General features: G+C 40.7%; 1 protein-coding gene across 1 annotated transcript; it reads left to right on the plus strand.

Annotated features, from left to right (window-relative positions):
- Positions 1 to 434: 434 nt before the first annotated feature.
- LOC117807306 (ependymin-like) lies at positions 435 to 6,031 on the plus strand. The gene is made up of 7 exons (XM_034676543.1): positions 435 to 533; positions 2,177 to 2,369; positions 2,556 to 2,590; positions 2,747 to 2,881; positions 2,962 to 3,154; positions 3,319 to 3,406; positions 5,540 to 6,031. Exons 2-7 carry the CDS (start codon positions 2,303 to 2,305, stop codon positions 5,661 to 5,663), a joined length of 642 nt encoding a protein of 213 aa, XP_034532434.1. The 5' UTR covers positions 435 to 533; positions 2,177 to 2,302; the 3' UTR covers positions 5,664 to 6,031.
- Positions 6,032 to 11,094: the final 5,063 nt, after the last annotated feature.

The following is an 11,094-nucleotide window of genomic DNA, read 5'->3' on the forward strand; positions in this document are numbered from 1 at the left end:
TGGTCATGGAATAATTGGACCCCCCCCCCCCCTCCCTAGTCGCTGCCCCCCCATCAGGATGTAAAGTCAGGGTTCACGATATATCACTGAAATCAAAAACAACAGTACCAACCGATCACAACCATTGAAAAGAAAAAAGAAAAGAATGCATAGCTGATCATGACCTCATCTAGAAATAAGTACTTCATTATCTATACCAACCAAGCGGCAAACTCCGGTCTCAAACGATGAACGCATAAGTGCATACATATACATACCCGTAGAAATACATAAGCATACATACATCTACACGGGTGCATACATGGACCCACATGTCAAAATATACACTAATAATACAAAATTGATTAAATACAATTGGAGAGGAGGCCGCTATACACAAACTTTTGCAGAGTGTTTCCTTTAGGGTGCAGTTTTTGGACATTTAAGTGAGTTTTGTTTGTACCTTTTGTTTAATTAAAACCTCTTTTATTTTAAAATCTGCACTTGGGTCCTCCTTCAACTTTTCCCCGTCGTGACAACTACAGGTACTGCAGGTATTTGCCCGAGATGAAATGCATCTCAAACACCATCATTTTTGTTTCAAATTTAGCTCAGGTGTAGGTTTCCCTTGCTGAATAACTTCAATAACAAGTTTGTTAAAGGTTTATCTTGAAAACTTTGTAGATTATACATGATCTATCTCACTGTCAGTCACGTTACTTACAGCTTCTATCATCTAAAAGACTACCTAGCTGATTTGTTTCAATATCAGGTAGCTTAAATTTGTGTGCTGTCCAGCCGGCCGACCTTGTCATACACTCAGTGGTAACCACAGGTGAAAACACAGCCCACCTTCTTAGAGGGACGATGTGATTGGTCAATTTTACTGTCATTCAAAATGTGTATTTAATGGAATTACTATTACAAGGCCATCTTTAAAGCTAGACCTCCAAGCACACAGCAGGAAAAAAGTTACAATTGTCTGCCTAGCAACAGCAGAAGTGTTAAAATCTGATTGGCTTCTTTCATTCAACCCTGAACATTGTAAAACTGAAGTGGAGGGTTTAACTGATTCATTTTGTAATAAACATTTTGTTTTATGTTGATTGTCAATTTATGAAATGAACTAATAAACACAGAACTGATTACTTTAAAAAATATATTTTTAAAACACTTATAAATAAATATAGCCTCATGCATATGTTATGTATGACCTGGGAACTTGCTGTGGATTGATAGCCTATACAGAGGCTTTTTGCAGACACTGAATTTATTAAGACGCTCTAAAGTTCACAATAACTTTGGTGATCTGTCAACCTTCATTAAACCATCAGTTAGACACCTTGGATTCATTTCCAATTCAACCCTCACTTTTGATTCACAGGTAAAATCAGAGGTGAAGAATAGTTTCTTTCAGCTCAGAACCATCTCAAGCCATCCTTAAAACCAGTTCTTTCTTGAAATAGTCATCCATTCTTTCGTTCGTCTCGCCTCGCCTGGAGTTTGAGCCTCCTAGCCAACAGCTACAGTTTTCCCGCCTGTCAATCAAGTCAGCTATGACTCTTAATGGAACACTCGTAATCTAAATATCGCCGCATTAGAAAACAATTAACCCCCCGTACAGTTTGTGCCGATTGAGAAATGAGCTATCCAGACTACACTTGTTGTTTTTTGTACCAGGCTGTAAACATGTTTATTTCTGCTGTAAAGATCGTCTTCTTTGAATTGGTGTGTATGTGGTTTCCGGTACTTCCAGAGCCAGCCTCAAGCAGATCCTCGATGAACTGCAGTTTTTAGCACTTCAACATTGGCCTCATATTTTTAGACTGGAGGAAGCTGCTTGATTGCACGCCTTCATCTATTCTCATTTTACAAAAGTGAAGCCAACATTCTGCCTTAATGGGCACCTGGCATGGTGATGCAGTGACGTATTTTGGAGCTGAGGCATACCAAAGCAAGAAATCTTGTCTGTAGAGCCACTGATTTAATGCCCGCTTGCCAAAGCACACACTTAATGTTAAATGGCAAAGATCTCTCAGGTGGACACGGTCCTCAGAAGGATGTCACTCCCTCTCATGTGACATTTCTTAAATACAAAGAGATATCTTGAAAAAAACATCTGATGCCAAAGGACAAAGGGCATATACAAATTATCTAATGGTGTGTGTGTTTTTTAAATCCTTGTGTTGCCTCTGAGGACTCTAAGAAAACCTGGCAGTGGAAGCCGACTGGGAGCCTCCCCAGCTTGTTTATAAGGAAGTGAGCTCGCCTGCACAACAGCATACTTCCCTGTGTGTGTGTGCAGGCGAGAGTGTGAGCCAGAATGAGAGCCTTCGTCCTGTTGGTGTGCCTGTCAGCGGGCTGCCTGGCTGAGAGGCCGCAGCAATGCAGTGAGTACAAAACAGGCTGTTTATTCAGATGTATTCCTCTGCTCTTCACTGTCAATGACCCTTCTGATTCTTTTATCATAAACATGTGTGTGTTCATATTTTGTAGGAAGGCTAAGGCTGCTGTGATGAACATTGTATATGCTTCATTTGTAATGAATCAATAAAACCTATGACTTATTTTGCCAGCATCCCCGGATCTGATGACTGGAATGCTCTCTGTGGTAAGATTTTAACTCTCCATACAAGCAGAAATGCAGCTATATAAACATTTCCTCACTCTGTATTACAATGATTACATTTAATTTTCTAGTTGTGAGACATTTGGTCAGAGCTTGCTTTGTGAGGAAAACTCTCAGTTCAGTTTTTCTTTTTCAAAGTCGAGCCAAAGTGAGAAGCTGACGGCATTTGCCAAGTTCACATACGATGCTCTGGGTAAGCGCATCCGCCTCAGAGAGTGTGGGGAGTACAACAATAAGACCTTCCACCTGGATGTGCTCCTGCTCTTCAATCAGGTAACACACGTAGCAGGGCATCCACATAAGGCGATGTCATGTTCATCTTAGTTTGTATATAATGCCGTTCTGTCTTCCAGGGTGTTATGTATAAGATCAACAACAAGGACCGCACATGTTGCAAAAAGCAACTGAGTGCGGAGTTCCATCCGCTGCAGATCCCAAAGAACTCCACCCTGCTGGCACAGGTGGTGTTAGGAAGCTCATCCGGTCCAGGACAGGGTGTACTGGTCAACACCTGGGCGGGGGAGATGCAGCTAAAGAGGGGACGAGGTAAAGCTGCAGGAGAGGAGATAATGCAGAGTCATGAGGTGTCCTGAAGCACATGACTCTCTGTGATTCCTGCGTCTAATCGCTGCCTTTGTTTTTCACGAAACCTGCTCATCCAGTTGTGTGGCTTCGTCTAACTTGTGATCCACTTCTTGTTTTTCTTTTAGCAAAGTACATGAGCACTGTCACCGAGTTTGGATGCGTTCCAGTCAGCACTCTGTTTCATACAGACAGAACAGGATGGATTGTGACCAGGTCGGTGGAAGCACATGACAAACCACAAACAGGAAGTTTAACACTTCAGGGTTTTTAGAAGCTTATTTGAAAACTTCATGTTCTAATGCAATTTCTCACTTCCTGTGTTGTTAAATGAAGCCAAGGCGGAAGAAGGCAAGGCAAGGCAGCTTTATTTGTATAGCGCATTTCATACACGAGGGCAACTCAATGTGCTTTACATTGAAACATTAAAAGCATTGGAGACATTCAGACAAGCATAAAAGAACACAATTAAAATGACAAATATGATAAAACAGAAAAGAAAAGGAAAATTAGAAGTATATTAAAAATTACATTAAAATTTTAATTTAAAGTGGGTTAAAATGAGCTAAGATAGGAAGGCAGTGTCAAATAAAAAAGTCTTAGTCTTTGATTTAAAAGAGGTGAGAGTTGGAGCAGACCTACAGCTTTCAGGGAGTGTGTTCCAGATTTGTGGTGCATAGTGACTAAACGCTGCTTCACCATGTTTCGTTCTGACTCTAGGGACTGAAAGCAGACCAGTACCTGATGACCTCAGAGGTCGAGGTGGTTCATAAAGTAGTAGCAGATCAGCAATGTATTTCGGGCCTAAACCATTCAGTGCTTTATAAACCATCAGCAGGATTTTAAAGTCTATTCTCTGACACACAGGAAGCCAGTGTAGAGATCTAAGAACTGGAGTGATGTGGTCTACTTTGTTGGTCCTTGTTAGGACTCGAGCAGCAGCATTCTGTATGAGCTGCAGTCGTCTGATGGACTTTTTAGGGAGTCCTGTAAAGAACCCGTTACAGTAGTCTAGTCTGCTAAAGATAAATGCATGGATGAGTTTTTCTGCATCCTGCTGAGACACTAGTCCTTTAATCCTTGATATATTCTTAAAGTGATAGTAGGCGGACTTTGTAATTGTCTTAATGTGGCTGCTGAATTTAAGGTCTGAGTCTATGATTACACCAAGGTTTCTGGCTTGGTTTGAACATTTCATCTGTGCAGATTGGAGCTGAGCAGTAACCTAAGAACAGAAAACTGTAGTTCTCATTTCTTTTCAGGACTTGCTTTATTTTATTTTTTTATCTTCCATACTGATGTTCACATAATGAGCCATAATTTGGGTCGTGACTGATTTGACTAACTTTGCACACAGTCAAAATGCGCCCACATATACGTATGTGGGCGCATTTTGACTGTGTGCAAAGTGTCAAAACTACGGCCTCAACTCTAACTCTTTACTGGTTTGATTAGCCAAAAGTTAGTTGGAGTCAAATGAATAATGAATATCTCTATTAGCTGATCAAAGGTTGTATTAAAATTGAAGCACAGCCACCCTCCACTAGCCAGGGCTGGGGATTCAGTTATTAGCTACTGCCTTAATGCAATAATGCTCTACTACTCAGATCACTATTCTGATCGAGAAAATGGAGATAAAGTTGTATGCAGGCTGTTTCTGGTTAAACTGGCATAATAACACTTGACAGGAGCAATGCATAACCAGCAATGGCATGTGGGCGTTAACCAAGCGGCAACCTCCCTGGCTGCGAGAATTGAAGCCAATACGGAAGTGTTAAAAACTGCAGTTCATCGAGTGTCCACTTGAGGCTGGCTCCAGAAGTACCGGGAACCACATAAAACTCGTAATCTTAATATCTTCTGAACTGCGCTTTAGAAAAGAATTCAACCCCGTACAGTGTGTGCAGACAAACGAGCTATGTAAACCGAAGCCGTTTTTTGAACCAGGCAGTAAACATGTTTGTTTCTGCTGTAAAGATGGTCTTCTTTGAATGGGTGTGTATGTGGTTTATGATGTTTCTGCAGCCAGCCTCTAGTGGACGCTCAATGAATTGCAATTTATAACACTTCCACATGGGCTTCATATTTTGAGACCGTAGGTTGACGCTTGTTCAAAACCCGTCTTCAGAAACCAATGAGTGATGTCACTTAGACTACGTCCATGTTTCATACAGTCTATGAAACACTTGCTTTGTACCTTTAAAGAAGACTGATCCATTAAAGGTGTTCCAATATCATGAGAAGCAACTACCATAAAAACCTTTAATCCTTAAAGTTAATTAATCTGGATATCATATGTTAAAAAAACTATATTTGCATGGTTTCTGATTTTTTGTTTTTTACTCTTAGCTTCTTCAACAACGTCATCGGGATCACAGACCCTCAGATTCTCATCCCTCCAGCCTTCTGTCGGGGAGCTCGGCTGGAGAAAGAGGATGGAGAGGAGCCAGAAAACTTCTTCAGCTTGTTTTAAAATGTCAGCACAGTGCACTATGATGACGACAGTATATGACTCATTGCACTTCTGTTATTTTCATTAGTCTTTTTCTTTGTTTTCATATAAGCAGGCATTAGTACAGAGCCAATAGTGATCAAGCTGTCTGTGAGTCAAAGACTTGTCATCTTGTAATCAATACATTTGTTGGGGGTGTCATATTCTTTGTATTTGTGTTTCTATAATAAAGTAAGAATTTGACAAGTTAATTCTTACCGGTTCATGTGAAGTGAGAGATGATATGCACTTTATAACTGCACTTGAAATCCAACACTAGGAAACAGTTCACTACAGCTGAATGTTGAATCTTTTGTTTATTTCTATCATTAAAATGATTTCCCTGTTTTCATCTGTGTAAAGTGACGTTATTGTAAAGACATGATGAGGATACTAGTGTTAAAACCTGCTCACAGAATGACCAGCTTTAATTTCCTGGTGGGTCTGCCAACATCTTAACTAGCATGTTAGCATGCTAACATTGCTCTATATGGCTGATTACATTAAGTGTAAGACTTAGACCATATTAGGCCAAGTTATTGAGGTATTTGAAATGTCAGCTCAATAAGTTTTTAATAACCTTAATAACAAAACTCAACAAGATTATGGTGACGTAATGTATGGACATGCTGCAGCTTCAACATCAAAACCCTTAGACTCTGTTCACGACTCTGCTCTCAGATTCATAATCGGTCATTATTTATTTATGTAGCACCAAATCACAACGAACGTCTAGACCACTCTATCTCATATTATGAACAGAGACCCAACACCAAGACAGGATAAGACTCAGTCTGACCCCACCTTAATCCACCATCAGCATTGCACCTCGCAGTATTTAGCTAGTTACAGTGGTGAGGAAAAACTTCCTTTAACAGGCAGAAACCTCCTCATGTCAGACAGACATCTGCCTTGACCGAGTTGGGTCTGGAAAGAGGGATAGAGGAGAATAAGAGAGAGAGGGAGCGGTGATAGTGATGAGACGAGTAGTAGTACCTGTTGCCTCTGGAGTCCAGTACGTCCCTATCAGCTGGAGTCTGGAACGCCCACAGCAGGAGGACATCTACGGCAGCTCAGAGGAACCTACGAGACAAGGGAGCTCAGGGACTCCAGAAAGGACTATGGATAGTACCTTGTGATAGATATTACACCCATCACTGTGTCCTTTATGAGAAGGTTGGTTGGCCCTCTCTTGAGCAGAAGAGAAAAAAAATGGCTTTTGTATGTTTTCAAAGCTCTTGCTGGAAAGCTTCCCACCTACATTGCAAACTTGTTGGAGTGGAATTATGCATCCTCCATGACTCGCTCTTCTGATTGGCTCGTTCTGAAAGCACCTCAAGTTAACACTGAACTTGGTAGATCAGCATTTTCCATTTGTAACTCTTACCAAGGGGTTTATAAGAAAAGTCTTGAGTAAGATCGCTGGTGGGCTAGTAGGTTCGACTACTAGAGCTAGGTGGAGTGTTTAAATGGGACTCCATTTAAACACTCCACCTAGCTCTAGAGGCAGTGTACTAAATTTTGCCGGCTTTAGTGTAAACAGGAAAAAATACTTTACCACGCAGTAACAATAGTGTATTGTATCAAATTAATTACTTGCACAATGTTGCCTAGACGGTATAAGTTATGTAAAAAGGTAGGTAGGATAAGCCTTGGCTTCAGTCTTCACCTTTTTTGGTCAGCATGTGATCGACTAAAATATATGTGGATGTGTATGTATGTTTATATGTATGCATGAATGTACTGGTGTATGTGTGTATGTGTGCATGTGTACGTATGCATGTGCATATTGATATGTGTGTGTATGTATATGTGTCTGTATATATTTTCTTGATGAATCCCTCAGTGATTGTTTTGTTTTTGCTTGTATTTGTGATTTTTACATGGCTCCTATGTTGTGGAGGGGAGTGTTGGTTGTTGATGTGGACCAAAATAAACCTAATCTAATTTAATCTAATCTGTATACAATAAGAAAACAGTTATCAATATCACATTGGCCAATTATAAATTTGTCTCTAGGATGCACCCTTTAAACCTGAGTTTTATATATCATTCTCTGCTCAATATCAAAGTTCAACATACAAATGACAGTTTGAATAACAAATAATTATTTTAAAGGAAATGTCCTTTGCAGCAGCCACCATTACACATTTCCAAGGAAGGTTGATGGAATATGTTGAATTAGTCAAAAATGCAGTAGGGGAGAATGGGGTTGGTTGTTACAATGTCATTTTACAATGTTACAATGTCATTTAGCAGACGCTTTTATCCAAAGCGACGTACATACGAGAACAAGAACAACACAATCAAAGATCTAAGAGGAAACAAGATCAGTAAGAGTAACAAAGTGCTTCAAGTCAATTTGGGTGCAGGTACTGCCAAGCAGTGTAAAGGCAATGCACAAAAGTAAATAAGGATTTTTTTGTTTGTTTTTTTGTAAAATAAGGAACATCTACAATGAAGCAACCAAACAATTTAAGACTTTCCGTTATCATCATCAACAATTAACATCACCACAATAATGACCAAAGTACCAAGTGCTGGGTCACTCCAGACCTGAACACAGATTCCCAGAGTAGAGCAGGACAGAGTGAGTCAATCGTAGCTGGACGACATGGTCTGCCACTGGGGACAACAGTGGAGAACAGTCTAGCTAAGTGCATAGTGCTTCCTAAAGAGCTGGGTCTTTAGCTGTCTTTTGAAAGTAGAGAGGGACTCTGCAGATTGAATGGAGTTGACCCATTCATTCCACCATTTAGGGGTAACGTTGTAACTCAGGTTGGTTGGCACACTGGTTATATCTCGCCACCAGAGGGCACTGTCTCTTAAATTGGGGTATGGACATTTCCAGAATTAGGATCAGATCTCACCTACATAGTCTTCTCTGGAGTAAGACAGCTGAACTTGAGGTGAGAGGACTTTTTGTGTTTTTCATGTCAAATTGTGAATATTCAGCTCCTCAGTATTTTTCTTCTAGGCTTTTAAACGATGGGTTTATAACAAAACAAGTGTTACCCTTACAAAGTGTGAGGGGAAAGCTATAGTTTAGATTTGTATTAGCTAGCTAAGTAGCTGTTAGATGGTCGTTAGCCTCGATGCTAGCAAAAAATTCCAGTTGGGGTTCGTCGCACATTTTCTTTGGGGTTGGTTGTCACGTGTAACAACCAACCCCTATGTTGGAAAAACATGCATGGTGAAATGAGTTGGAGTGTGCAGACCCTACATTTGCCATCACTGTAACTCAGACAGTGACTGCATGTAGTGCCTAGGTGAGTAGGCCATTATTGTACGGCCTATTTGTTTTGTTCTGTATGTTGTTATATAGGCTGGCCTGCTCCATGTTCCTTGCTCATTTTATGTTAAATGCATTAAGTTATGTAGGCCTATCACTTGTCAGAGCAATTAAACTTTCAAATTTAGTTCTGCCTTCTTGCCGTTTTTAAAAGATTTTTACCGTTAAAATACCATTGTGACAACCAACCCCATAGTGTGTGACAACCAACCCCATAGTGTGTGACAACCAACCCCATAGTGTGTGACAACCAACCCCATAGTGTGTGACAACCAACCCCATAGTGTGTGACAACCATCCCAATACTGTGTGACAACCAACCCCATAGTGTGTGACAACCAACCCCATACTGTGTGACAACCATCCCCATAGTGTGTGACAACCAACCCCATACTGTGTGACAACCAACCCCATACTGTGTGACAACCAACCCCATAGTGTGTGACAACCAACCCCATAGTGTGTGACAACCATCCCCATAGTGTGTGACAACCAACCCCATACTGTGTGACAACCAACCCCATACTGTGTGACAACCAACCCCATAGTGTGTGACAACCAACCCCATACTGTGTGACAACCAACCCCTTAGTGTGACAACCAACCCCATAGTGTGTGACAACCAACCCCATAGTGTGTGACAACCAACCCCATAGTGAGTGACAACCAACCCCATAGTGAGTGACAACCAACCCCATAGTGTGTGACAACCAACCCCATAGTGAGTGACAACCAACCCCATAGTGAGTGACAACCAACCCCATAGTGTGTGACAACCAACCCCATAGTGAGTGACAACCAACCCCATAGTGAGTGACAACCAACCCCATAGTGTGTGACAACCAACCCCATACTGTGTGACAACCAACCCCATAGTGTGTGACAACCAACCCCATCCTGTGTGACAACCAACCCCTTAGTGTGTGACAACCAACCCCATAGTGTGTGACAACCAACCCCATAGTGAGTGACAACCATCCCCATAGTGTGTGACAACCAACCCCATAGTGTGTGACAACCAACCCCATAGTGTGTGACAACCAACCCCATAGTGAGTGACAACCATCCCCGTGATGGCCACAATGTGTCAGAGTGTCTTTGATAGTTAATTGCCTCTTTGTTACAATGAGTCAGAAAATGAGAGGGATACACATTTCAAGCCAACACTTTAAGCTTCAATTCAATGTAGGAATGACTATTAAAAGATGTGTTGATGATGAGCAATCATCAAAACAGTAAAAAGTGTGACAACCAACCCCGTTCTCCCCTAAGTCAAAAAGAAGGGTCCAAAGTTCCTGGGATGAAAACAATAAAAGGTAAGTCCGTCGTATGCCCCTAAATCATGGAATACCCTCCAACAAACTTTAAAGTTGATATCCTTTCCCTTTTTTGCAGAATTTAAGACTTTGATCTCAGACCACTGTCTCAAACTGTATCTGTTTTAATGAATCTATTGTTTTGTGAATGATTGTGTGTGTTTGTTTGTTGTTTCTAATGTGCCTGTGATCTTGACGAATGTCTTCTCGAGAATAAATAAAGGTTTTGAATTGAATTGAATAGAATTGAAGACTCAGGGATAAAAGTTTACACATGGTGTTTTAGTCCAAACAAAATATTTCCACAAAATTCCAAAATAAAAGTGTCTAAATTCAGCAAACCCTTCCCCTAACATTCAGTTGTATGTGTCTACAACACATGCCATCTAAAAAAGAGCAGGCATGAAGTTAAATACAAGTAGAACATCTGCAGATTTTAATTCTGTTCTCCTGAACTCTTGTCCTCTTACAATAAAATAAAGTTAAGATGTGCTCAAAGTATTGTCCGTCTGCTGAGGGACATTACTCTGCTATGTAAAATACAGAAACAAGTTACCAAGTGTAAACGTCACAAAATGAATGTGTGTGGTATGTGGTATGTGTGGTGTATGTGGTATGCTGGACGGCCACTAGATGGCAGTAGAAGACAGGTGATGAGACAAAGATGAACTCCCAGTTCTTTAAACTCTTCACTCTTAAGATAAATCTGCAGTTAATGGATGTGGATGACGACTGAACTTTAAGTTTGTCATAGATATGAAAACATAATGACTGCACAGTGTTATGAAGTAGATCAAACCAATAA

This window comes from Notolabrus celidotus, chromosome 23 (genome assembly GCF_009762535.1).
Source record: "Notolabrus celidotus isolate fNotCel1 chromosome 23, fNotCel1.pri, whole genome shotgun sequence".
NCBI classification, from domain to species: domain Eukaryota; kingdom Metazoa; phylum Chordata; class Actinopteri; order Labriformes; family Labridae; genus Notolabrus; species Notolabrus celidotus.

Bases quoted from the DNA above. Each gene is read 5' to 3' on its own strand.
- LOC117807306 (XM_034676543.1), top strand. From the start codon at position 2,303: ATGAGAGCCTTCGTCCTGTTGGTGTGCCTGTCAGCGGGCTGCCTGGCT. The intron at 2,370-2,555 runs GTGAGTACAAAA...TTATTTTGCCAG, and splicing joins TGAGAGGCCGCAGCAATGCA to CATCCCCGGATCTGATGACT. The intron at 3,407-5,539 runs GTCGGTGGAAGC...TTTTACTCTTAG, and splicing joins ACAGGATGGATTGTGACCAG to CTTCTTCAACAACGTCATCG.